The 25,706-nt window shown below is 37.4% G+C and overlaps 1 protein-coding gene across 1 annotated transcript in view; it reads left to right on the top strand.

The window, feature by feature from the left end:
* The window catches only part of MEGF8 (multiple EGF like domains 8), a 1,779,602-nt gene that overhangs the window by 1,671,978 nt on the left and 81,918 nt on the right, over positions 1–25,706 (top strand). Inside the window, exons 37-38 of the mRNA XM_044079419.1 lie at positions 7,085–7,255; positions 7,554–7,684. Of these exons, the coding sequence (XP_043935354.1) occupies positions 7,085–7,255; positions 7,554–7,684 (302 nt within the window). The remainder of the gene's footprint in view (positions 1–7,084; positions 7,256–7,553; positions 7,685–25,706) is intronic.

Here is a 25,706-nt window from a genome sequence, read left to right as displayed (position 1 = left end):
GCACCCAGAGTATTCACGAAATGCCTGGCATCAGTAATTGCTCATTGCAGGCTTCAGGGAATTCAAATTTACCCTTACCTGGATGACTGCCTAATACAAGCGGACAACAAGGCAAAATTAACAAAAGATTTGGAAAATGTCATACAACTGTTGCAAGCCTTGGGATACACAGTCAACATGCAAAAGTCAAGACTAGTACCATCCCAAAGGATAACATTCTTGGGTGCAGAACTGGATACATCAACTCAGATGGCATTTCTCACAGAAGAAAAACAAAAGCAACTACCAGTCTACTTCATGACATTAACAACACAAACTCGGCTTACTGCAAGGAAAGTCCTGCAAGCCCTGGGCTACATGGCATCCTGCATAATATTGGTTCCACATGCCAGGCTGCATATGAGAAAGCTACAGTGGTACCTAAGGAATGTATGGTCTCAACACAAGCACAGTCTAGAAGCCCAGATTCCAATAATTCCATGCCTGAAGCAAGAATTCCTGTGGTGGGCTCAGGCCTGTCAGTTGAACAGAGGCTTGCCTTTCCACAAACCTCATCCAAGCCAGACCATCACCACGGACGCCTCAGACCTAGGATGGGGGGCACACATGGTGGACAAGTGTATACAAGGCCTATGGACCCAAGACCAGCTGAATCTACACATAAATCTAAAGGAGATGCTGGCAGTGAAACATGCGATCCAGGCATTCAGACCACTCCTTCAACAGGATCATCTGCTGATAAGGACGGACAATACCACAGTCATGTGGTACATCAACAAACAGGGAGGTACACATTCATATCCTCTATGCCGGATGGCAATGGACCTGTGGAATGTGGCACTGAATCTCAACATTCAACTTCAGGCCAGATTTGTACCAGGAAAAGAAAATTCTCTAGCAGACACCTTAAGCAGAACTACCACGGATGCTCACGAATGGATGCTGCATCCAGATATCTTCAAAGCCATAACAAAGAAATGGGGACTACCAGAGACAGACCTGTTCGCCTCCCCACACAACCACCAATTGAAGAAATTCTGCACAAGAGCATACCACCCACTTGCTTGGAGGGTGGACTCCCTTTCCTTCAGCTGGAAAAACCTGACAGCATATGCATTTCCACCTCTTCCCTCGATGTACAAAGTTCTACTGAAGATCAGAGAAGATCAGCCAAGGGTAATCCTGATAGCTCCAGACTGGCCGAGGCAACATTGGTACCCGCTACTGAGAAGCATGTCTCTGACACACGCATGGCCTCTACCTCTATGTCCCTTACTTCTAACACAGGACAACTACAAGATCCTACATCCAAACTTGAAAACACTGCAGCTAGCTGCTTGGAATATTGCATAAAACAAAATAACCCAGGTTTATCTCAGAGGGTTAAGGACATTATCCTGGAGGCACGCAGACCCTCCACAAGGAAGACTTATTCAGCCAAGTGGAAAAGATACCTCATTTGGAGTATAGCAAAGGGAGAAAATGTCTCATTGGCAAACATAGCACACATCCTGGAATATTTAGCAGAACTGTTCCACAATGGCCTGTCTTACTCCTCCATTAAGATTCATGCATCAGCAATTTCAGCAGAATACAACATGGATCCTCCTGTCTTCTCTCATCCTCTACTCAGGCAGTTCTTGAGAGGAATCAAAAATGTAAAACCTCCAAGGAAACCACCTTTACCTACATGGGATCTCAACTTTGTGCTGGAAAAGTTAACACTTCCCCCTTTTGAACCAGCAGCAACAGCAGAATTACAGTTCTTGTCTTGGAAAACTGCTTTCCTGCTAGCAATCACTTCAGCAAGAAGGGTATCTGAGTTACAGGCATTAATGGCAGTACAACCCTTCCTTATCTTCCATCAGGACAGGGTCTCTCTGAGAACTAACCCTACCTTTATGCCAAAAGTGGTCTCCAGAGTATCTTTGAACCAAGCGATTCATTTACCTACATTCTTCCCCAACCCACAGAACAGGGGGGAAAGACTGCTACATACCTTGGATGTGCACAGACAATTACGCTACTATCTGGACAGAACTAAGACCAGCAGAAAAACTGACCAGCTTCTGGTAGCATATGCAACAGGAATGCAAGGAAAAGCAATTTCAAAACAGACAATCTCAAAATGGATAGGAAATTGCATTTGATTTTGCTACTCTTTTCATGGAAAGACAACTCCTGAAAATATCAGACCTCATTCCACAAGAGCTACAGCCACCACTACAGCTTTCCTACGAGGAGTGGCTACCAAAGACATTTTAGAAGCTGCTACTTGGAGCTCCGTGCATACATTTGCCAAGCATTATAATCTTCCCTTATACTCTAGATCCCGAGCAGGTTTTGCAACTGCTGTTTTGCAAGGGATCTTAACTACACCATCTTTATCTTAGTGCCTCCTCCCCCAGTTTGGCTATGGTATTCTACCCATATGTTAGGACTGCAGATGCATCCTTGAAGGACATAGTACAGTTTTGTACCTACCATAAATGTAGATGTCCAGTAGGTATGCATCTGCAGTCAGGATTACCCACCCTCCTTCCCCTCTGTGGTATTCCTAGGGTATTTACCCCTCTTTTAGCTAGCTGGGGGAATCTATTATGGTGTATTTGTTTGTAAATATATATATATATATATATATATATATATATATATATATATATATTTTTTATATTGTTTGCTCTCTACTGTTTGGAATTATTTGCATTTATCCAAATTTAGCCTTCCTAGAGGGCACCTGGCATCTGGGGCAAGAAACACTGAGGAAAATGGCGTCGGCTGATGCCTTTATACCCAATAAACAGCAGCTATGACATCGGGTGAAGTGCGACATCAGCCGAGGCCAGACCCAGACTTTGGAATCCGGCCGACCGAAGGGCTGCCTGAGGCAGGACAACCCATATGTTAGGACTGCAGATGCATACCTATCGGACATCTACATTTATGGTAGGTACAAAACTGTACTTTGTCTAAATGCAAAGGTTTTGATTTTGGTGTCAAGAAAAAACATCTCCCTTTTGCAGATGCTTGATTACAATTCCCATTTGCTTAATTTAGGTCTACTTTAACTTTGTCATACTCCTTAAAAGAATGTTACACATCAGACCTTCTAGGAGCCTGGTTATTTCTCCATTTGATCTGAATTTTGTATTATAAAAGCTGGCTGAAACCTCCATTTGACCCCCCACTAGAGGTAGCAACATCCTTGACCTGGTCTTTACTAACATGGCGACTGTTGCTCTACACCAATAGTCAGCTCCTCCCTGGTTAGATCTGACCACAAACTAATCACCTTGGAAATCTACATCCATCCCACCAGCAAGGGTAACAACCATGAAAAACTTCTCCAAAGCTAACTTTGGGCTCCTAAAAACAGAGGTGGCTAACTTCACGGCATCCATGCAAATGGAGAATAATTGCGTGACCGCAGAATCATACCCCATTGCACTGTACAAACACTTACACAAATAGATGGATCTCGCCATACCCAATAGAACCAAGACACTCTCCTCCAAAAAAGGAAGCTAATCTGGTGGTCCCCTGCCATAAACAAACTCTACAACAGGAGGAGGAAACTGATGCGGAATAAGGTAAAGTCCCAAGACTGGAAAAACTCTTATCAGCCTCAACAAAAAGTTGAGATCCCTCATCAAATCCTCGAAAGCTAGGTATGAAAACAGAATTGCAGCAGATAGTAAAGACAACCACAAGGCCTTCTATAGTTATGTAAAGAATCTCCATTTCAATACCCAGATTTGCTCTGAGCTACTGCACAATGGTACCTCCTATACCGAGCCAACAGATATTGCTAGTATACTGGCCGACAGATTCATTGCCAACTTTACCTTCCCCCGCCCCCAAAGGAGCAATCACAAATACCAATAGACTGCCAGGCACCCAGTATTACTGCTGCACAGGTTAAAACAGTACTGTCCAAGGCCAAGAATACAAATTCTGTGGGATGTGACAATATCCTTGGCTGTGTTCTACATGAAGTACAGAGTGAACTGGCACCTCACCTGTGTGCCCTGCTCAATCACAGCCTCATCTCAGGCTTTGTCCCTGCCAAATAGCACACTGCTACATTCATCCCTCTCCACAAAGGAGGAGCGACTACAGACTCTGGGAACTATTGCCCCATTAGCCTGATAAGTCTGATATGCAAAGCTATGGAATGCATCATCATGGACCTAATAAATAAGGATATAGGGAATCTCCAAACTCTGGATCCCACATAGTTTGGTTTTATGAAGGGTAGATCATGCCTGCTCAACTTGGTTGACTTCTTTGAGTCAGTCACCAGAGCTGTGGATGAAGGCAAGGTGGTTCATACAGCCTATCTTGATCTGGCCAAGGCTTTTGATACCATTCCCCACTCAGGAATCGTAGAAAGACTCACTAAGCATGGTTTCAACCCCTATATCATTAGGTGGGTTACAAACTGGCTCTCAGAACCCACAGTGTGAAAGTAGCTGACTTCAAGTCAAACAACCGATTAGTCATGCGTGGAGTCCATCAGAGTTCGGTCCTGGGTCCTCCCCTGTTTGGTAGCTACTTCTCTGAAGTCCAGGCCAACATGAAGGGACTCTGGCTGACAAAGTTCGCAGACGATTGCAAGTTGGGAGCTATTATTAACTCCCCAAGTGATGCTGACATCCTACAGAATGGCCTCACTGTGACCAACGACTGGTGTCAGAACCATGGCCTTAAGCTCATTGCCAAAAAATGTGTTGTCATCTCCTTTGGGAAAAACCCAGTTCCCATGAATTACCACATTGATGGTAGTCCACTGAACACAGAAGGCATTATAAGAGATCTGGGAACCTAGGTTGACAGCAACCTCTCTTTTGATCACCACATTGCCACTGTGGTCAGAAAGTCCTTCTATGTGGCACCTTTCATTATTAAGGGTTTTGCATCCAGAAAGAAAGAGGTCATTGTCTCCCTCTACTCTTCCCTCATTAGGCCAATAAATAGAGTACAATGCCCACTTTGGCATGTACCTCACTAGACACCTGCAACAACTGGAGAGGCTGCAAAAGTACCTCACAAAGAGGATCCTAGGCCTTAAACACTTGTCCTATATGGACAGACTCAAAAAACTCCAGCTATTGTCTGTCTCATATCGCCTACTTAGAGGCGATCTCTGCTTGACTTACAAAGCCGTGTCTGACCCAGCTCTGTTAGAAATGCTACTTCTAATGAAATCCCAATCCCTCCGCACCACACACTCCAGAGACCTCAACCTCATTACCACAATTAATAGAACATGCTGGAGGGACAGGTTCATAACCCAGAGACTGCCCATGCTATGGAACAGACTTCCCATACATGTCAAGCAGAGCACCTCGCTGACCCTCTTCAGGAGAAAACTTGATGACTGGATGGGAAACAGAAAATTCACCCTGGGGATAATTCCAATGGCTCTACTCGACAGAGGCACTGGGAGCTAAGGTCAGGTGGCACTATGCCATGGTAATCCTATGGTTAGGCTTCTAAAGGCCCCAGGGGCATTAGCCTAGTACACTCCTATGAACTTTGTGGTTCTCTTGAAATTCTTATCTTTAAAAACAATTCTGATACTAGCAGTTAATTGGGGTAATTGGCTAGGTTTTCAGAGTTGCAAACCTTGGTCTATTCTTCACCCTACATAGTCTTTATAAGGTAAAGTAACATTGTCTTCCAGTCCTTCCATTATGCCAGGGGGCACACCTCATATTGAACTGAACTGTCCTTTCGTCTGTGTCATCCTGAAAACAATTAGAAAGGATTTTTGCATTTAATGGACCATAAAGTCAGCTTTGGCGGTAATTTATTGACTAAAGGCATCAGGCGGTCTGATCATTTACTTACGGATTTGTGTCAATCTGCTGATAGTTTCTTCAGCTACGGATAGATCAAATAAGTTGTGCAGAAACATCTTTTGGCAATCCTTGTAAACAACTTTTTTTTGCAGGGTAGAAATTCCTCATATTCCCGACTTGTGTATGCATACATTGGGGTTGCATAACAGTGGCAAAAAGGGAAATTAATTTTGTTGATCTTTCAGCAAAGAAATGGATGGCAATACATTGACTGCATCCTTACTTATACTCTCTGGTCCTAACAAATTGCTTTTTCCTGTAAGGGAAGAACCCATTTCTTATTGACTTACCAAATGCATTGTTTTTTTACATCCAGCAGCTTGTCAAAGGGCTGGTAAGAGCTTACTGCACCAGATGAATAGCTTCCTCTGGGGTCTTTTTCAATGGGATTTCCACAGGAGAGTGAAGTGAGGCTTGCAGCTTAGTTTTCTTTCCATTCTTTGATAAGATATTGCCAAATAGTCTTATTAAAGCTAGATGATTTTTTTTCCACAGCTGCTGTCTGAAATATAGCTGGTACCTCCTGCTTCATTCTCTTACCTGGGTGGGCATGGCGTGCTGTTTTCTGTTTCCCCATTTTGAGGTTTTGCTAGAAAGACAAAAATGGAGGTTGTGTAATAGTTGTGTAAAGCATTTCCCATAATTTGTTCAGTATGAATTCCTTCCTCTATCCCACCTTTTTGTCAGGTTACTGCTTTTTGTATTAGTTTGATACTGATTGTACAGTCTAAAAAGCCTTGCATGTCCATCATTGTGCAAAATTAGGAACAGCTGTTTGAATTTTTATAGGTTTTATTGTTGTCTTTACTTCTCATATGTTTCATATGTACTGTGACATATCCTGGTACATGCTTATGTGTTCAAACACATACATTTCTTGACAGAGACATCTGTATGGACTCTGTTTATGCAAGTGGTGGCAGAGCTTGACCTAGTGAACATGTTGCTAATTTGAAGGTTGTACCATGAGGTGGAGATCCAGACATTATTTTTTTATGTTAGCAAGTCACTGAAGTGTATTACATGATGGCCACAGCTTTGGAAAAAAGTAGATTTCTGATCTTCTCTGTGCAGTCTAAGTACGTAGTCAATGTTTCTTTGGCAGTGGCTGACACCTCAGGTGGCCAGTAGCCTGCATGCAGAGGGGAGACATGTACTGCTAGAAATTTCACAACTGTCTGATCAGCTTTAAAATTGATTTATTGTCTCTGTGTCCATAGGGATTGCATTGTGAAAAGTGTAAACCACTCTTTGTTGGGTCAGCATTAAATGGTGGAACCTGTAAGCCATGTCGGGATTTCTGTAAAGGCAACAGTGATATTTGTATTACTCGAGATGAATATGAAAAGGCTAAGAGAGATCCCATACACTTTCCACTTGACCCCCTCATGGTAAGTTATTTTCAGTTTTTGATTAAACCACTGATGTTTTGTTGTTGCACTGAAATCAGGATAAGAAGCAGTTGTCCTTTAGCATTATCACATTTCTTTTGCTGAAATTCAGCAGATACTTACGATTTAATATTGCTTTGCATTTTGTTACATGAAAGAGATCTTCTGTACGCATTAAGTGATTTTTTAAATGAGAACAGAGATATTGGCTACCTCTTGTGTCTTTGCTTGATTGTTAGGTAATGGTTAGGAAAAGTGTCAAAGTCTAATTCAAAAATGCATTCTTATGTTTACTTAGATACCACACTGGGTGTCAGAAGGGCCTGCAGAGGATACAGCAGTTTGTGTGAATTGTCAGAATAACAGCTTTGGAGAGAAATGTGAGAGCTGTCTGCATGGATTTTTCCTGCTAGAGGGGAAATGCACAAAGTAAGTAAGATTCTTTTACTAGAACATTTCAGTATGTCTGCATGGTTTGCAGCAGAAACCAGAGGCTTGATGCTGTGGAAAGAATACTTACAGCCAATGTCAGGCCTTCATGACATCTTTACTGGATTTTTGTGTGTGTGTGTGTATGGAGTACTTTGGACATTGCAAGTTATAATTAAAAGCAAGATTATATTGTGAAACCTTGCAGTGTTTGTTAGTAGTTATTTGCACTATGAATTTCACTTCAGTTAGTGTTCCGACTTGTAAGATAGTGTGTACATTGTTGCACTGTTCGTACTAGAACATAATTTGAAGTGAGATGTCTTGAGAAGATGATTAAAGAACTAATTTGAGAAGTCAGAGTAGATGAAAAACAAAAGTGGTACTTATTGTATTTGACCTAGTTCTGTTTTGTTTTTGTTTGCTTTTGAAAAGCGTTCTCTTTTAATTGCATTTTGTAGCCCTTTGCACCAAAGATAGAATTCCTTGATAAGTATTTGCTCTTCAAGTTGAGTAATGGACTCCTGGAAAGCTGTCAGTGGAAGTAATGAAAGTGAAAATGGCAGGCTTGTGCAGCAGTACAATGAGTAGCTGTCAGGAAACCTCTGGAAGGTGAGGGGCACATGTGCATGGTGCAGCTTGAGATTGGACTCTTTCTTGGGATGCTCCATGTGAGTATTGGGAATAGTTAATTTGATGAGTTTTTTTAGTAAATAGAAGGATACAATTATCAAAAGCTTTATTGGTGGAGGGATATGGATTGTGTAGTGAAAGTGGAACATTTTGAGGAGTATGTTTAAGTGTCTTCAATCAAATCACTAACCATTGTTAGTGTGTGCTGCCCAGAGAATCTAGAAAGGCATTTTGACTGAATGTTGGTGAGGTAACTACATGAGGCAGTATGTATCATTCTGTGGAATTTTTTTGATGTTTATGTGATAAAGCTTGAAGTTGCCACTATTAGGTACCACATATCTGCAAGCCCAAGAGGTGGTGAATGGAGCCAGTTAAGCAGTAATGGCAGAGATCCAAGAAGGGGCAGCAAGGGCACTAAAGCAGCTTGATTGAATTTAGTTCCATTTCTCTGGATATGAAGACAAAGCACAGAAATGAAATCTAAGTGTGTAAGTCTATGACATTTTAGACAAAACCAAAAATGTGAACTTTTGAGAGGAAAAAAGGTGGAATGGACTGTTTTCACTTAAGATTCCTTGGGTGTTAATTGAGGAAAGTTTTTCCCAGTGCATAAAAGGGAAGTCCTGTATGGAAAGTCCAGACAAGCATTGATTCAAGTTTTGATTTTCTTTTTCTATTTTTAAATGAATGAAAAAGAGCAAGCATTGAGAAAGCCATGGCAACCAGATGAGAAACTGGTGGTGGCAGGGAGAGTGATTTTTTTTTATCAAATAGGACTATTCAGATACGATTTAGAGGAACTCTGTTTAATTTTTTTTTATTTCCCCACAGCTGTTAGCTGCTCTCAGGAGCCTGTACTCCTCCACCGGGTGCGCCAAACTTCCCCCTGGACTTCCTCCTTGCTATGTTCAGGGCCAGAGAGAAGGTTAAAACACACTTGGGCAGTGTCATACTTCTGCTAAGGAAGATTGTTTTGGTTTGGCCTAAGGACCCAGCCCTTATACGTATATGTGCAATGGGCATATTGGGCATCTGCTGTATCATGCCACTCTCACAGTAATTTAGCCAGTGTTCTGCCTTGCTGATGCTAACACCCACTTGCACATCTTTGACCTGTGTTAGAAATCAAGGTGCATACAAGTGTACACCCTCACCCCCATGATGAGACGTGTTCATCCTCCTCTACCAGCACATCAGACACCAGGGAGCTAATCAAGCATGGATAGTCTGGTCCTTAGTCAGTGTTGTATCCCTCAACACCACTGTGCTGGTTCCATTCTTGATTTATGGGTGCAGTAATGGAGCATTAACATAAAGGACTGAAAAGCAAGTTGTTATTCCTTGCAATATTGAAGGTATTTTGCAATGCTAAAGTGTTGGTATTTGACAAACCTGATGAGGCATTTTAGAAAACTAGAGAGATACCAGTGAGAGCGACATGGTTAACATGGAGCAAATGGAAAAAAGATTCAGTTGAATTAAAATGTATTGCTGTATTTAGAGAAGTAGAAGATGAATGGGATGGAGGAAACAGTAGTTAAGCAGAGAAGATTACCCTCTTTGCAGCTGTGTCACCTGGTACAGAATGGTTAGACAACATGCAAAGTTTGACATGGACTCTGGTAGTTTGAAGAAAATTGAAGTGAATGTACCATGATATGACTAGGTAAATGTTGGTAATGTCCCAGCTGAAGAAGAAAAATGTTTGATTGAGCTGTACTCTTTTTTTGAATGAGCCACAAAGGTGAGTTTTTCTTTTTGCATTCTCTTTGGTTGACTTCTGTACAAGTAAGTTAAGATGTTTGTATGTGGCAGAGTTTTAGACATAGCTCATTGGCTCCATAGATGTTTAACATTAGTTAACTGGAGGGTTAAACATCATCATTTTTATGCTTCCACAGAAGAAATGGCTTTTTTTTTCTTATATTTGAAAATCTGCTGTAATATTACCTGGAATCTTACCCTTGAAGATGTAAAACTATGGAGTAATATAGGAGCCAAGTATACTGCCCCCCACTGACAAGGATATAACACAGGAAGAGATTTATTTGAAAATTACGAAACATTTCTATGATTTGTATGTTGAAGTTCAATTTGCCTTGTTTAAATGTGCATTAATTTCATCTTACACTTGACTCATGGTGATGTTTAATTGGGGCCAGTATGCTTAAGCCAAAGTGAAATATGTCTGAAAGAACAGTTGATAGCATTAATACGGAATTATTGAAATGTGAAGCAAAAGACTCTTGTTTGTGAGCAGTTTTCTTATTTACAGGATGAAGTGACATGTTAATCTGATTAACAAATCAAAACCATGCTCACAAAATGGAACAATTAAGTGGTTTAGTGTTTTCATTTTTTAATGAGCAAAAACCTTCCTTCAAGAAAATTCCACTTGAAAGCATTAATCATCACATGATATTTGTCAGCTGGTCAAGCTCTCTAAGTATTACTTGTTAATGTTAATTTTTTAAAATCATTAAACATTTTTTTCATATCACAATTTTGTAACATAAATTAAACCATATTTCTAAAAATGATAACTCGGTAATGGTACAGTAATATCTAGCAAGACCATCTTTTTAGTAAGCATTTTATATTGATTGCTTCATTTAAACCCAGTGCTTTTTCCCACAGCTAATAAAAGCTGCCATCTGACTTCCCTGATTTCTCACTCATTGTTGTGCTCTCCACCTATTTTGTCAGAATCTAATACTCTACAACAAAAATACACATTTATTGAAATTGCTATAGTTATCACTCTGTTTGCTAAAAACATTTCCCTTGTATTTATTTTTATAGCCAATCTGTGTTTGTTTATTCACTGCAAAAGTTTTTTCATGGTTTTACCCATGTAGAAGCTCTCACAGCTCTGGCCACATAAGCCAGACCTGGAATACTGTATTATCTTCCTTTGTTAAAATATATATATATATATTTGTGGTTGGTTGAGCCTAGATGGCCAACTGAGAGCAGTTAATTTTGAGAGTTCCATAAACTAGTATATTAATATAGGAAAATGTTATTATTTTCAAGTTTAAAACTTCAGAAATCTATAGATAAGCTACTAAACTACATAAATATCAGTTTTAGTGGAAATATACTAACATTTTCCTGTCAAGTAACTTAGAGATATATGGAGTCACTGAATATGAACAACTCAAGGAATTATCATCCAGATGCTGCTTTGAAAAAAGAACTGCAGTTGATGACATCTACCTTATAGGAACTATCTTTGAAGATGGATGGCTTTAAAAATGACTCAGAAAACCTCAAATTAAATTCTCAGAAACAGACTGATACTCTTAAGGAATTATTACAGCAACACCATACAAAAATAACAAATATAGAGACTTCCCTAAATTATATTGAAGGGAGACTCAAAAAGGAAGAATTCCAAAAAGAATTTCTGCTTGAACAGAATACATGGCTGCTTAACAAAATATATGACTTAGAAAACAGGGAAAGGAGAAACAACATAAAGATCTTTGGTCTGCCTGAAAACCCTGAAGGAGAAGACATTATTTCACTCAACCTAGATTTCTGAATTTTTAGACTTGAAAGAGGGACTTTCATTTGGAATTGAAAGGGTGCATAGAGCACTGAGAAAACCTGCTTCTTACTCAACAAATACTCCACCTAGATCCATAGTTATACAATTTCTTTCATTTCTGGACAAGGAACTAATATTAAAATCTGCTTGGAGAAAATCACCCTTAAAATACAATCAAAGCCTGATAAGGTTTGACAGTGATTATTCTTCCAGAATACTAGAACAAAGGAAAAAAGTCTGGCTAATAATAAAACTGTTGAAACAAAACAACATTAAAGCACAGCTGGCCTTTCCAGCCAAGATAAAAATACTTTTTGTCAATGAGATGAGAAACTTTAATGACTTAGAAGAAGCTACTATATTCATCAAAAACAACAACATAGTGTCCATCCCAGAGGAAATGGAATGGATGGCCCCTACTCTTAAAAGAATAAAATAAACAAATCCTTGGACTGATGCTTGAAAAAAGAAACAAAAAACTGATTCCAAGATAGCTGTCCCAAAAAATAACTCTTATAACTACATCTCTCAAAGTATCAACTGATATGATACATCACTTGTCATCTGATCTTATTTGAAAGCAAAAAGGAGGGTTTCTTAAACAGCTGAGAAACAGTAATGATTTATTGAGAATGATCAGAGTCCAATAATTCTTGAAAAACAAAGGTAGGTCAAGATGAGTTACTATTTACATTATATATAAGCCAAACAAAGCAACATATTATACAAACATAGAAGTTTCTATTCCCCTACTTGAATTCAATGAATACTTACCTTGTTCAATTTTCATTGATTTTACTTATAATAATTAGTAATTAATTCATCACGGTGCCATTCATCAGAGTTCAGTCTCAAATGTAACAAACCAACATCATATAATAGCAGTAACAGTAGAGTGTTTTGAAAAAAAGGCCGTCATGGAGACTAATGCCTTCTTCAGTTAAAGTATGCTTTAGAAATGTCATGTATATCCTGGCTAAATAATAGTAGCAAGCTCTTAGTATAAATGTCATTATTCTGTCTAAATATAGTTAATATCAATTATGACAGGTGTCACAGTTACGAGTGCTCTCTGATCAATCCTGATATGGTGTGCGTGGATGCAGCCATGTCTGGCAGCTAGTACAAATGTCATTATTCTGTCTAAACATAGTTAATAGCAGTTATGGCAGATATCATAGCTTTGAGTGCTGTTTGATTAAGCCTGACATGGTGTGTGTGGATGCAGCTGTGTCTGGCAGCTCTTGTATGTTGCCGTTTTTGTTTCTAGGAAGCTGTGTGTTGTGACTTGTAATCAAGGTTTTCTGATGCTTTTGTATTAGGAAGAGACATTTGGGGTTTTAGCCTGGATCCAGGGGAAGAGGGTGGATAAATCTGTGATTTGAGATATTTTGAGAGAATAGTTTGTTTATACATCTACTGAGTGAGAAGTGGGAAGGCTGGAAGAATGTGTTCTCATGTTGTGGCAGCTTGTTGGGAGTTTTTTTTTTTTTTTTAATCTGTTTGCTCTCCGTTCTTTTCCTGGCAGCTGCTTCGCTGAAAGGGAGGGAATTTAGGCTTGAAGTTGCAGTGAAGTGAAGCTTTGCTTCAGGTGCGTCGTGAGCCTCTGGTATGCAGTACATAGACCCACTAACAGAAACAGATGGTCCCAGGTTGCTATGGTAACAGAGACAGAATGACAATAATGCTTAACGGCTCTGAGGAGCCTCCAAGATGATTCTCGGCAATGAAGTTTTTGGTTTAAAAAAACAAAAATTATATGATAAAAGGGCTGTTTTAAACCACATGTACCCATATTGATGGTTTCCCAACACTTCTTTTAGCTCATTAAGTTGTTTCTTGATTAAAAAAAAGCGCAATTTTATATTTAAAATGTATTTTGGTCCAAACACATTAAGAACTTGTGAAAGACTAAGAGTACTTGGTTTTGTGCAGTACCCTTTGCAGTGGTGTGGGAGGAGAGCTTGCTCAGACATGTTGGGCATATGGGGATAGCTGATTCTATGGGTGTTTGGGGTTGCCGGGAAGTGTTACAGGGTCATCAGATTTCCTTTGTGGAAATATCTGCGGGAATGGAAGGTGTGTTGAGTAGTTCACTTGCAGAGTGGCCACTGCATGGAACAGGCTGGTAAAATGCAGCAGGACAAATATTGGTTTGGATATTTTAAGAACAGCCTGGAACCACACCACATGAACTAGCGAATGGTATTCTGGCAAAACTGGATGGGCATTGTTGCCCATGCTTGAAGTACTGATATTTGTGTATGTAAGGATGGAAATATACTTGTAACAAATAAGAAACTAGAAGGGTCTCATAATTTAAAGTCTATGGACTGTATAAACATGCTTGGAAGGAGCTAAGAATAAGCATTACAGCTTGTGGTCTCTCAAATAACTAAGCAACAGCTAAAAAAAAAAAAAAACACAGAATAGTTGTGTAATGTATGATTTTAGTAAATCTAGACATAAAATATATAATCGTCATATAAGATGAAGCAGTCTGCTGAATTTAGATATTAACGACAGGATTTAATAACATGGGCACTACTGTCTTAACTTGTCATAAATGGCATACACTACACTGAACATCAAGGGGAAGCATGATTTTCTTATATAAGTAAGTATGAGTTCCTATTAGAATGACGAAAACGCATTTTGTCGAATGCGTGTTTGTCGACACGTGGGGAGAACAGGCAAAACAGCGAAGTGGCTGTTCAGCGAGTTCTTTCCCTGGGAAAGAAGTCGCTTGACCGCTTTGTTGCTTTGCCATATTCTGAAGTGTATTGTGGTCCCTTGTCCGGTATAGCTCCCGAGCGTGATTGTGCAACAGTTACTGACCTTAAGGTTAGGGTGCGGGTTAAGGTAAGTGTATATGTATGAAAGTGTTTACTGTTTTTTATTTTGCATTAGATGTATGATTGAGTTATGTGTGTATGTGTTTTCAGCTGTTTACTTTTGTTTTGGGGGGGTAGAATTAGGGTTAAGGTAATTGTGTATGTGCTTGGAACTGTTTAGGTAAATATGAGAGAGTTACCTTGGGGTTAGGGTGCGGGTTGAGGTAAGTGCATATGTTTTAAAATGTTTACTGTTTTTTTTTCAGTAGATGTATGGTTGGGTTACGTGCATATGTGTATTTAGTTGTTTACTGTTTTTTGGGGGGGTATAGTTAGGGTTAGGGTATGTGTGTTTGTGTTTGGAAGTGTTTAATATTTTTTTTTGGGGGGGGCGGGTTGTAACAGCAATTTCTTTCCCTAGGAAAGAAATCGCTGTTCTGTGGTTTCGACATTTTCAGCTTTCGCTGAATATGTGTCGATGAAACACCGCTGTTTTCAGCATTCGGTATTTTAATATGAACCCGTAAATATGCATAACAAGTCATGTAATTGCTTTAACTTTAATTGCAGTTTTTATAACCCATCTTGACCATATATAATACTTAAGCGGTTACCAAGGTAACTAATGTTTTACACATGACATCAAACTGACAGTTGTTCAAGAGAAACCATAGAAGCCTGAACTTGAAGTGTCACAGAATGTAATAGTCATATTCTGAACAAATAGTATTAAATTGACAATAGACACTCAGTTTAATAACATGGGCTTGTGTATAATAACACTACTGTTTTGACTTGTCATAAATGACATTCGCTATATTGAACATCAAGGGGAAGCATGATGATTTTCTCATATAAGTAAATGTGAAAGTCATAAAATTGCTTTAACTTGAATTGTGGTTTTGTACCCCATCCTGACCATATATAATACTTAAGCTGTTACCAAGGTAACTAATGTTTTATACATGACATCAAACTGACAAAATTGTTCAAGGGAAACAGTAGAAGCCTGAACTAGGAATGTCACAGAATGTAACAGTCACATTCTGAACAAATAGTATTAAATTGACAATAATCACTCCATTTAACCTTTGCTGATTATACAACCTACAATTTTGCCATTTAAATCTAAAAACGTTCAGTATATGCCATAAAATGGCAATTTATGAATATGGAAAGGGAACTTGTAATAATTAATCACAATAAGTGAATCTGTTGTTCTTAATCTATAATTTCACTCATTTTATAATAAGAAATGACAGATATAAAAATCCTTATGTGTAGGAAATGGGGGGAAGAGGGATGCAGTGATAATTAAACTGTACTAACTTTCATCAGTGTTCACAAAACAAACTTGATGCTTTAAATAATTTAGCAACAAAGTGATTGCTTAAATGCTGGCAAACAATGAAATATAACTTCTTATATATCCAGTAAAATACATTGCATTATAAACATTAGGTATAAATATTATTACCATCTATTTATATTAAGTAGTAAGTTTTGAAAGCCTTCATCAATAAGGGTGAATATGTTAAATAACTGTGTGCTATAATCTTTTAGTGAGGTTTTATATATGATTCATCCTACTTTACTGTGATTGAATTGCTTGTCATCAATCTTTCATGGAAATATTAATTGTTTATACAATAAGTAGACATTCATACTGTATTAGAATTCTGTCTAATCTGCAGTAGTACTATATCTGTTTAAAATAATACAAATATTGCTTATTCCTATTACAAATATTCTCCATATGATAATTTATAGAGATCAGATGTTCTGGATTGTCAAGGTATAAGTGTGATTTTCGTTCCATGGCTAGTGTTTATCTTAGTTTTGTTAATATTTATTAATTTACATTTATTTCACAAAAACATTTTTAGTATGCCTGACCCAAACATTACTTTATTGGTAAACACTCAAAGTATAAAACGGATAATTTTCTTTAAAAGCTCAAACATATACTTTAAAGTTATCAGAGGAAAATGTTTAATAGTCACAATAAAACAAAAAATACATAGTCTAAATAACCTAAGATGGATTTAACTTTATCTAGCAAGAGATCAAATCTACTGAAATATTTAAAACTGAACAAAGCACAAATTGTCTTCCTTCAAGAAACCCATTTCAAAACAAACGACAATTAAAAATGGAATCCTAAGGAATATATTATATTGGCGCAGTCCACTTATAAGACAGACAAAAGGGGTAACAATTTTATGGAAAACAAATGTGATTAACCCATAAATCATTTATAAGTATGCAGATAAAAAAGGTCTTATGGCATTAATAATAGTTAAATATAACATAATATGGACCCTAGCCAGTCTATACTGGTTCCCAGGCATTGGAACAGGAACTGTTAAAAGAAAAACACTTGGATTTCATTTCCAATAATTATCAAGGCAACTTAATATTAGGAGGAGATTTTAACTGTATATTTGATATTTCTGAAACTACAAATAAAAGGCCGCTGCATACATTTGCTGTATCAAAAGCTTTAAACAAGTGGATAGAATCATTTCATCTTGTGGATACTTTCAAATTTAAAGAAGGTATATCTTTGTTGTTTTCCCATCAAGATCACAGATTTGGTACCCAAACTAGAATAGATAATATATTTGCTGTCCATGACTTGCACTCAAAAATCATTAATTTCTCAATCACTCCCTGCCCCTTTTCAGACCACAATTCATTGATACTAAAACTTCAAATGGGTACAAACCATTAATCATTAACTCCAGAATTCCAGCATATATAACTAAAATTAGAGGTCAAATTCTGGTTGTCTGAATTACAGTTCATCTTAGATATTGATTACACCACAGAGATAAATAAAATAATGATATGGCACTCATTAAAAGCTTACATATATGGTAAAACCCTAACTTGGTATAAAAAAAAAAATCAGAGAATGGGATTCTGAATTATTAGATCTTCAATCCAAACTTTTGTCAGTAAAAGCTGAAAAAAATCAAAATCATTTGTAGATGAAAAAGAAAGTAGAAGTATTCAACAATAAATACAACGACATTCTAACACATAAAACTAGTTTAGCTTTAGAAAAACTAAAAATTGATACCTTGGCCACTTCTCCCAAATGTCTACATAATTTATCCACAAGAATTAAAATACAACCAAAAGCTAATAACATTAAAAGTATCTTCCATGAAAAGAAAGGGAAAAATGTCTCGGATATAGGTTACATTCTTGATGCCTATAGAAATCACTATATGGAACATTTCCTAAAAGAAAATATACATATCGATCAATGAAATCTAGATGAAAAATGTTCTAATATAAAAAAAAATCAGAAAAATTAAAACTAGATCTGCAAGCACCCATATCATACAAAAAAATTACAGATACAATAAAAGAGGGTAAAAATAATAAAGCTCCAGGTATGGATGGCATAATTATGGAAAGATATAAACTTTTTCTTTCAAAGATACTATCCCTCTTCCATAAAACTCTATTTGAAATTCAGCCAAAAGCTTTAATACCACCCTCTTGGAGATATTCCTTAATAGGTTCATAGGTATGTACTAGGCTAATGGCTCTTGGGCCTTTACAAGCCTAGCCATAGGACTACCCTGGCATAGTGCCACCCGACCTTAGTTCCCAGTGTCTTTGTCGAGTAGAGCCACTGGTGTTATCCCCGGGGTGAATTTTCTGTTTCCCATCCACTCATCAAGATTTCTCTTGAAGAGGGTCAGCGAGGTGCTCTGCTTGATATGTATGAGAAGTCTGTTCCATAGTATGGGCAGTCTCTGGGTTATGAACCTGTCCCTCCAGCATGTTCTGTTAATTATGGTAATGAGGTTGAGGTCTCTGGAGTGTGTGGTGCGGAGGGATTGGGATTTCTTTAGATGTAGCATTTCTAACAGAGATGGATCAGACATGGCTTTGTAAGTCAAGCAGAGATTGCATCTAAGTAGGCGATATGAGACAGAATAGTTGGAGTTTTTTTGAGTCTGTTCATATAGGACAAGTGTTTAAGGCCTAGGATCCTCTTTGTGAGGTACTTTTGCGGCCTCTCCAGTTGTTACAGGTGTCTAGTGAGGTACATGCCAAATGGGGCATTGTATTCGATGGTTGGCCTAATGAAGGAAGAGTAGAGGGAAACCATGACCTTTCTTCCTGGATGCAAAACCCTTAGTAATGAGATGTGTCACATAGAAGGACTTTCTGACCACAGTGGCAAAGTGGTGATCAAAAGAGAGGTTGCTGTCAGCCTGTCTTCCCAGATCTCTTATAGTGTCTTCCGTATTCAGTGGACTACGTGGTAATTCACGGTAACCAGGTTTTTCCCAAAGGAGATAACAAATTTTTGGCATTGAGCTTAAGGCCATGGTCCTGACACCAGTCATTGGTCACAGTGAGGCCATTCTCTAGGATGTCAACATCACTAGGGGAGTTAATAATAGCTCCCAACTTGCAATCATCTGCAAACCTTGTCAGCCAGAGACCCTTCGTGTTGGCCTGGATTTCAGAGAAGTAGACACCAAACAGGAGAGGGCCCAGGACCGAACCCTGTCGGACACCACTTGTGACTAATGGGCAGTCTGACTTGGACTCCGCTACTTTCACACTATGGGTTCTATCTGTGAGCCAGTTTGCAACCCACCTAGTGATACAGGGGTTGATGCCAAGCTTAATGAGTTTTTCTATGATTCCTGAGTGAGGAATGGCCAGATCAAGGTAGGCTGTATGAACCACCTTGCCTTCATCCACAGCTCTGGCGACCGACTCAAAGAAGTCGACCAAGTTGAGCAGGCATGATCTACCCTTCACAAAACCAAACTGTATTGGATCCAGAGTTTGGAGATTCCCCATATCCTTGTTTATTAGGTCCATGATGATGCATTCCATAGCTTTGCATATCAGACTCATCAGGCTAATGGAGCGATAGTTCCCAGGGTCTGTAGTCGCTCTTCTTTTGTGCAGAGGGATAACTGTAGCAGTGCACCATTCTATAGGGGCAAAGCCTGAGGTGAGGGTGTGATTGAACAGAGCACACAGGTGAGGCACCAGTTCACTATAGTTCATGTAAAACACAACCAGGGATATTGTCAGGTCCCATAGAAGCTTTATTCCTGGCCGTGGACAGTGCTGTTTTAATCTGTGCAGCAGTAGTACTGTGTGCCTGGCAATCTACTGATATTGTGATTGGTCCTTTGGGGGGGGTAAAGTTGGCACTGAATCTGTCTGACAGTATACTGGCAATATCTGTTTGCTTGGTATAGGAAGTACCATTGTGCAGTAGCTCAGAGCAAATCTGAGTATTGCCATGGAGATTCTTTATATAACTATAGAAGGCCCTGTGGTTGTCTTTACTATCTGCTGCAATTCTGTTTTCATACCTAGCTTTAGAGGATTTGATGAGGGATCTCAACTTTTTTTGAGGCAGATAAGGGAGTTTTCCAGTCTTGGGACTTCACCTTATTCCACATCAGTTTTCTCCTTCTATTGTAGAATTTATTTATGGCTGGGACCACCAGATTGGCTTCCTTTTTTTTTTTTTTTTCTTTAGAGGAGAGTGTCTTTGTTCTGTTGGGTATGGTGAGATCCATGCATTTGTGTACGTGTTCGTACAGTGCATTGGTGTATGATTCTGCAGTCACGCAACTATGGGTGCTGTGAAGTTAGCCACCTCTGTTTTTATGATCCCAAAGTTAGCTTTGGAGAAGTTTTTCATGGTGGTTACCTTTGCTGGGGGGGGGGGGGGTGGATGTGGATTTCCAAGGAGATTAGTTTGGGGTCTGATCTAAATAGGGAGGAGCTGATTATTGGTGTAGAGCAGTGGTCGCCCATGTTAGTAATGACCAGATCAAGGATGTTGCTACCTGTAGTTGGGTTAAGAACGAGCTGGTCCAGGGCATTGGAATTAATGAACTCCAGGAAACGTTGGGCAAGTGTATTGGTACACGAGTAGTTTACCCAGTTAATGGAGGGGTAGTAGAAGTTGCCTAGTGAGTGAGTGTTAGGTTGGACCCTAATATTCTCCAGGGTGCTTAGGAATGTGGAATGCGAGTCTTGGGACATGGTTGGGGATCTATAGTAGGCTATGACCTGAATCTCTGTCTTACCCAATGTTAGCTGCACCTGAAGTATCTCCGATGCGTTATGTTGGTCTACCAGTCTGGAGGTGTGCACATCCTTCATAAATATGTAGACTTAAGGCGGCCTTTTAAGCTTCGGTCTATGTTCTGGGGCCAAAAGGTGAAAATGTTCATAATCAGCCATTAACAAACTGAGCTACTAAGTCACTACATTCCTAAAGGAAAACAAATCCCCAAACCTCTGTACCTCATATAGACCTATATCATTGTTAAATAATGACTATAAGATGTTTGATAATATTAACTAACAGAATGAAAATACTATCCAAAACAATAAATAATGATGAAAATGGATTTATATATCATAGACACACACACGGCAATATTAAAAGGATAATTGCTCTTATAGATTGTTAATAAAGAAATACTCATAATTGGCTTAGATATAGAGAAAGCCTTTGATTCCGTAAATTGGGACTATTTTTCAAAATCCTAATGCTATTTGAATTTCCTGCATCCTTTGTTCATCTCCTAAGGGGGAAAAAAATATATCTTTACATATACATACATACAAATAATTTAGTGTATGTCAAGTTAGGTCCTTTTACCGCTGAATCTATACATATAACAAAAGGTACTAACAAGGATGTCACATGTCACCGTTTCTTTTTGCTCTGGCTATTGAAATATTGGCAGATTCAATTCGGAACAATATAAAAATCAAAGGAACAAATGTTTATGAACAATACAGTTATAAAGTAATGCTATAATGACATATTACTAACATTATCTAATACAAAAGAGACATTAGAAGAATTAGATATATTAATTGACAAATTTCACATGACTTTAGGACTCCATTTCAATAAATCAAAATATTTTTTTATTCATAGGAAAACAAGAATCTACTTTAAAATATCTAGGAATTGAGTTCTGCAAAGATAATAATGAATTAGTCTCAAACTACAATAACATCAATACAATTAAAATCTCTGTGGAAAAATGGAACAAAATAATAACATTTGAAGATAAACTACAGTTAATAAAAATGGTTTTACTGCCCAAAATTCTATATATAGCCTTGGCAATACAACTGTTACTAGAAAAGAATATACTTAATTCATGCCTAATACAATTTTTATGGTTTCCCAAATGAAACAGAATAGCTTTAATACATCATATCAGACCATGGAAACAGGGAGGATTAAACTTTCCTGATATAGATACATATATAAAAGCATCAATATCTAAAACAGTCCCAGATTAGTTAAGCCCAAATTACTCTGCAAATTGGAAAGAATTAATAACTGTAATATCAATAAATGAATTTGATTTACAAAAAACATTTCAAATAGCAGATGCAGTTTGCTATGGCACAGATGTATTGGTATGCAGTATAACATAACTAAACCCACTAAAACTCGTATGATTAATTACATTGACTTGTTTAGGAAAATTATTAATGCAAATATAGATTTAAAAATCTGGTGTGATCTTTTAACATCATTTATAGTAGCAAAGAACTTTCCCTATAAAATATATAGAGAAATTATGAATTTCTGGGAACAGAAAGGATTTGTTTGTTGACTCCAATTTATCAAAGAACTAAAAGTTTTAGATATGCAAGTAATAAAAACAGCATACAAAATTCCACGACAAGACTGGCTAACTTTACAGAGTATTCTGTCATATTCGCAAGATTTACGTAGAATTACTACTATTTCTTCATTTAAAGAAGTATGTAAATTTACAAAATACATATATGAAATCATATATAATGACTTTGACATGGGAATTTTACAAAATATTTATAAACTATAAAACAACACCCAAAACCTCATATTGGAAATATATAACAAAAGGACACTCAATGCAATTAACTGAAGATATTAAAACAAATATCTTATCGATAAAATGTACATCCTTTGCACAATACTGGAAAGTTTTTAATTGGAAATGCTTGCACAGAGCATTCTTAACCCCAGAGAGAATCAGTAAAATTAGTTCTTCCATAAAAGGAATATGTTGGAGATGTGAACAAGTACACAATGCAAATTGGAACCACATTTTCTTTGATTGTGTTAAAATGAAGCCGTTTTGGAATGGTATTAATAACTTTCTATAAGCCTTATTTAATGAATAATTTTATTTAACTAAAGCTCTTGTATTATTAAATGTGAATGAAGGTCCTCATTTGAATAGGACAAACCTGTGTCTAGTATGGACTATACTTGCAATTTCAAGGAAGTATATAACAAGAAGATGGAATACAAACACAATACCAACTCTAGAAGTCTTTTACAGCCTACTGAAGACCACAGCGTTATTGAAAATTAATATTAAAGAACTAAGAATTTATCCAAAGCCATTTATCAACAACCCTTGGGGAAAAGTCTTATCATTGATTGACACTATACAATAATTGAGCAGACACTCTGATAATGGATTGGACATACTTATAAAGTAACTGTATACATTAAGATCTGTTTTAGTGTCAGGATAATGTAAATAGTGTACATAGTTATTTAAGATATGTATAAATACTATGGAATTCATTCAAATGTATTTGAAAAATAAGTAAAATTTTTGAGAGAGAAAAAATTATCTGTCTGTAACAGTTTTGCTGTTAAAAAAAACTCTGTGATAAATTTAAACTTATTCCAGCAGATATGAAGCAACAATATTTGCAACAAGCACATGGGTACATGGCCCATCGTTTGTAATAATCTCTACCCTGGGCTTTTGCAACATCTGTTTTAGATTGACACTTTTTCAAAATCCAAAATTAGGTTGTCCTAAAACCTTGACCAGATCTTTGTTACCATGGGGTGATCATCATCGGAATTGGAAATGCTGCTGTTAAACTTTCATTATTAGTAACATTTTCAGAAGTATATCCAGCTGCTAAAATAGGGGTAAACTTTGCAAGCTCCGTTTTAAGTTCATTTACCAGCTCATTTCTTTTATTGATCTCCATCAGCAAATAAGTCTACTAAAATGCAGTTCTTCCTCAGATTTTTCATTGTTGTTCATTAATCTCCTAGTTGAAATAAACTGACCTGTCAGTACATTCCATTAAAAAAAAACTTGGGTCTCGACACAAAGATGTAATTTTTGACAAATATTTAATTTCTAAATATGCTGCTATGAAAATTGGCATTAATGACCATCCCAATGTTATTATCTTGAAAAACGTACTTCTATGGCGACCTGTCATAAGAAAAATTGGAAAACTTGTGTTGTAGATAGTAATGTTGTAAAGTACAGTTAAAAAAAAAAAAAAAAAAATACTGGTGTTAACACTTTATTCTTGAGGCCAGTCACAGTGAAAAATCATGAAACCCAGGTAGTGTTCCAAAGGAACAAGCCTTTATTCATTACAGGCAAGCAATCCTCAGAACAAAAAAAAAAAAATATATATATTTTAACAATGTTAATTAAATATATCGGCTTTTATATACTTAGACGTATGTTTGGAAAATGTACATAGTTTAATTTTAAACCTGACTACTCATGGCAAATATAAACAGGGCTGTAAAAGTGCATTTTAGAACAGCAAGTACCCACCCCCACACACTACTACTGATTAGATTAAGGAAAATTCTACCTGTTTGCAATCCTCATTCCAAGATCAGGTGTTAAGAAAAGCATAAATACATAGTAAGATATACATAAACAGACTTTTAACTAAAATTGCTTTATGCAATACAGCAAGAAGATACAAGCTAGTTTTCGAAATAAAAAAAAATATATATATATTTTCTGTAAAATGAATCGTATAAAAAAAAATTGTCTGCTATACTGGTGCTAGATTAGCAAAAGCAAGGACTATTCTTGCCTCCATCACTGCACCTTTAATTTGGAGGAAACATGTACCATCAAAAAAGAAAAAAAAAATGTTAGGGGGATAAAACAATTCTAATGGCAAACTAATAATGTTAATAGTCAATGTATCCAAACATTGGATACAAATAATAAGAAAATTATTTTTGACTGTTGGAAGATCTGTGGTAGAGCAACCTAATTCTGTATTTAAAAAAAGTGTCAGTCTGAAAGAAATGTTGGAGAAACATTTGGCAGAGAGTTCCCCCTCCCCCTACGCAGTATTTTTTTTTTTTTAAACCAAGGAAGATGATGTAATTCTCAAGGTCTGGTACACATGGCCAGGCATGTGAACTGTGAAAGCTCCTACACAGGTAATCTAATGAGAAAGGTCATACAGTGAATAAGTGAATGGGGTCCTAATGGAGAGATAAAAAGTCAGCAAGCAAAGGAGAGTAGTAGTGCTGCAACTGAATTCATCCTCAAGTCTTGGTGAGTACATTCTCAAGGTAGATCCTGTTTTTCATAAAATCTCACCAAGGCGACACTGATATATAGACTGTATTTATATAACATACATCACAGACAGAAATAAGTCAAAAACAAAAAAAAGATAGCCGAGTGCACAAGACCCAAAATAAAAAGTGCCCAATCTTGGTACGTGCACTGGTGCCAGGACTGGAAAAAATGACAGTGTGGAATCCTCAAAATATGGAAACATTACTACAATGGGGCCAGGTCCAGGGGGAGGATGCCCCCCCCCATTGTAGAAAGAAGTAGCAGTCCACAAAAATTGATTGGCCAAAGAAGAGCCATAAAGACAATAGGGTGGACTAGTGAGGATAAGAAAGAAATTATGTATTGTTACTATTATGTAAAAAGCCCAGAATTTCCAGACACGATATACAAAAACAATTAAGAGAGAAATTAGAGGAAAGAAAAACACTTCCACAAGAAAAGCTGTCAGAAGCTTCAATTAAAAATTTGCGTTCATTAATACAACAGATTTTTGAAAAACAGTATATAGATCAAGAAACTGATCTGTTTGTAAAAAGAAGCATCTGAGGAAGTGCGAAAATATAATGAAAACATAGAGGTATTTGAAAAATATA

Source organism: Protopterus annectens, chromosome 8.part0 (assembly GCF_019279795.1).
Source record: "Protopterus annectens isolate FY-2018-M chromosome 8.part0, PAN1.0, whole genome shotgun sequence".
Classification (NCBI taxonomy): Eukaryota; Metazoa; Chordata; order Ceratodontiformes; family Protopteridae; genus Protopterus; species Protopterus annectens.
The sequence above is the reverse complement of the archived record's forward strand: the minus strand, read 5'-3'. Positions and strand labels throughout refer to the sequence as shown.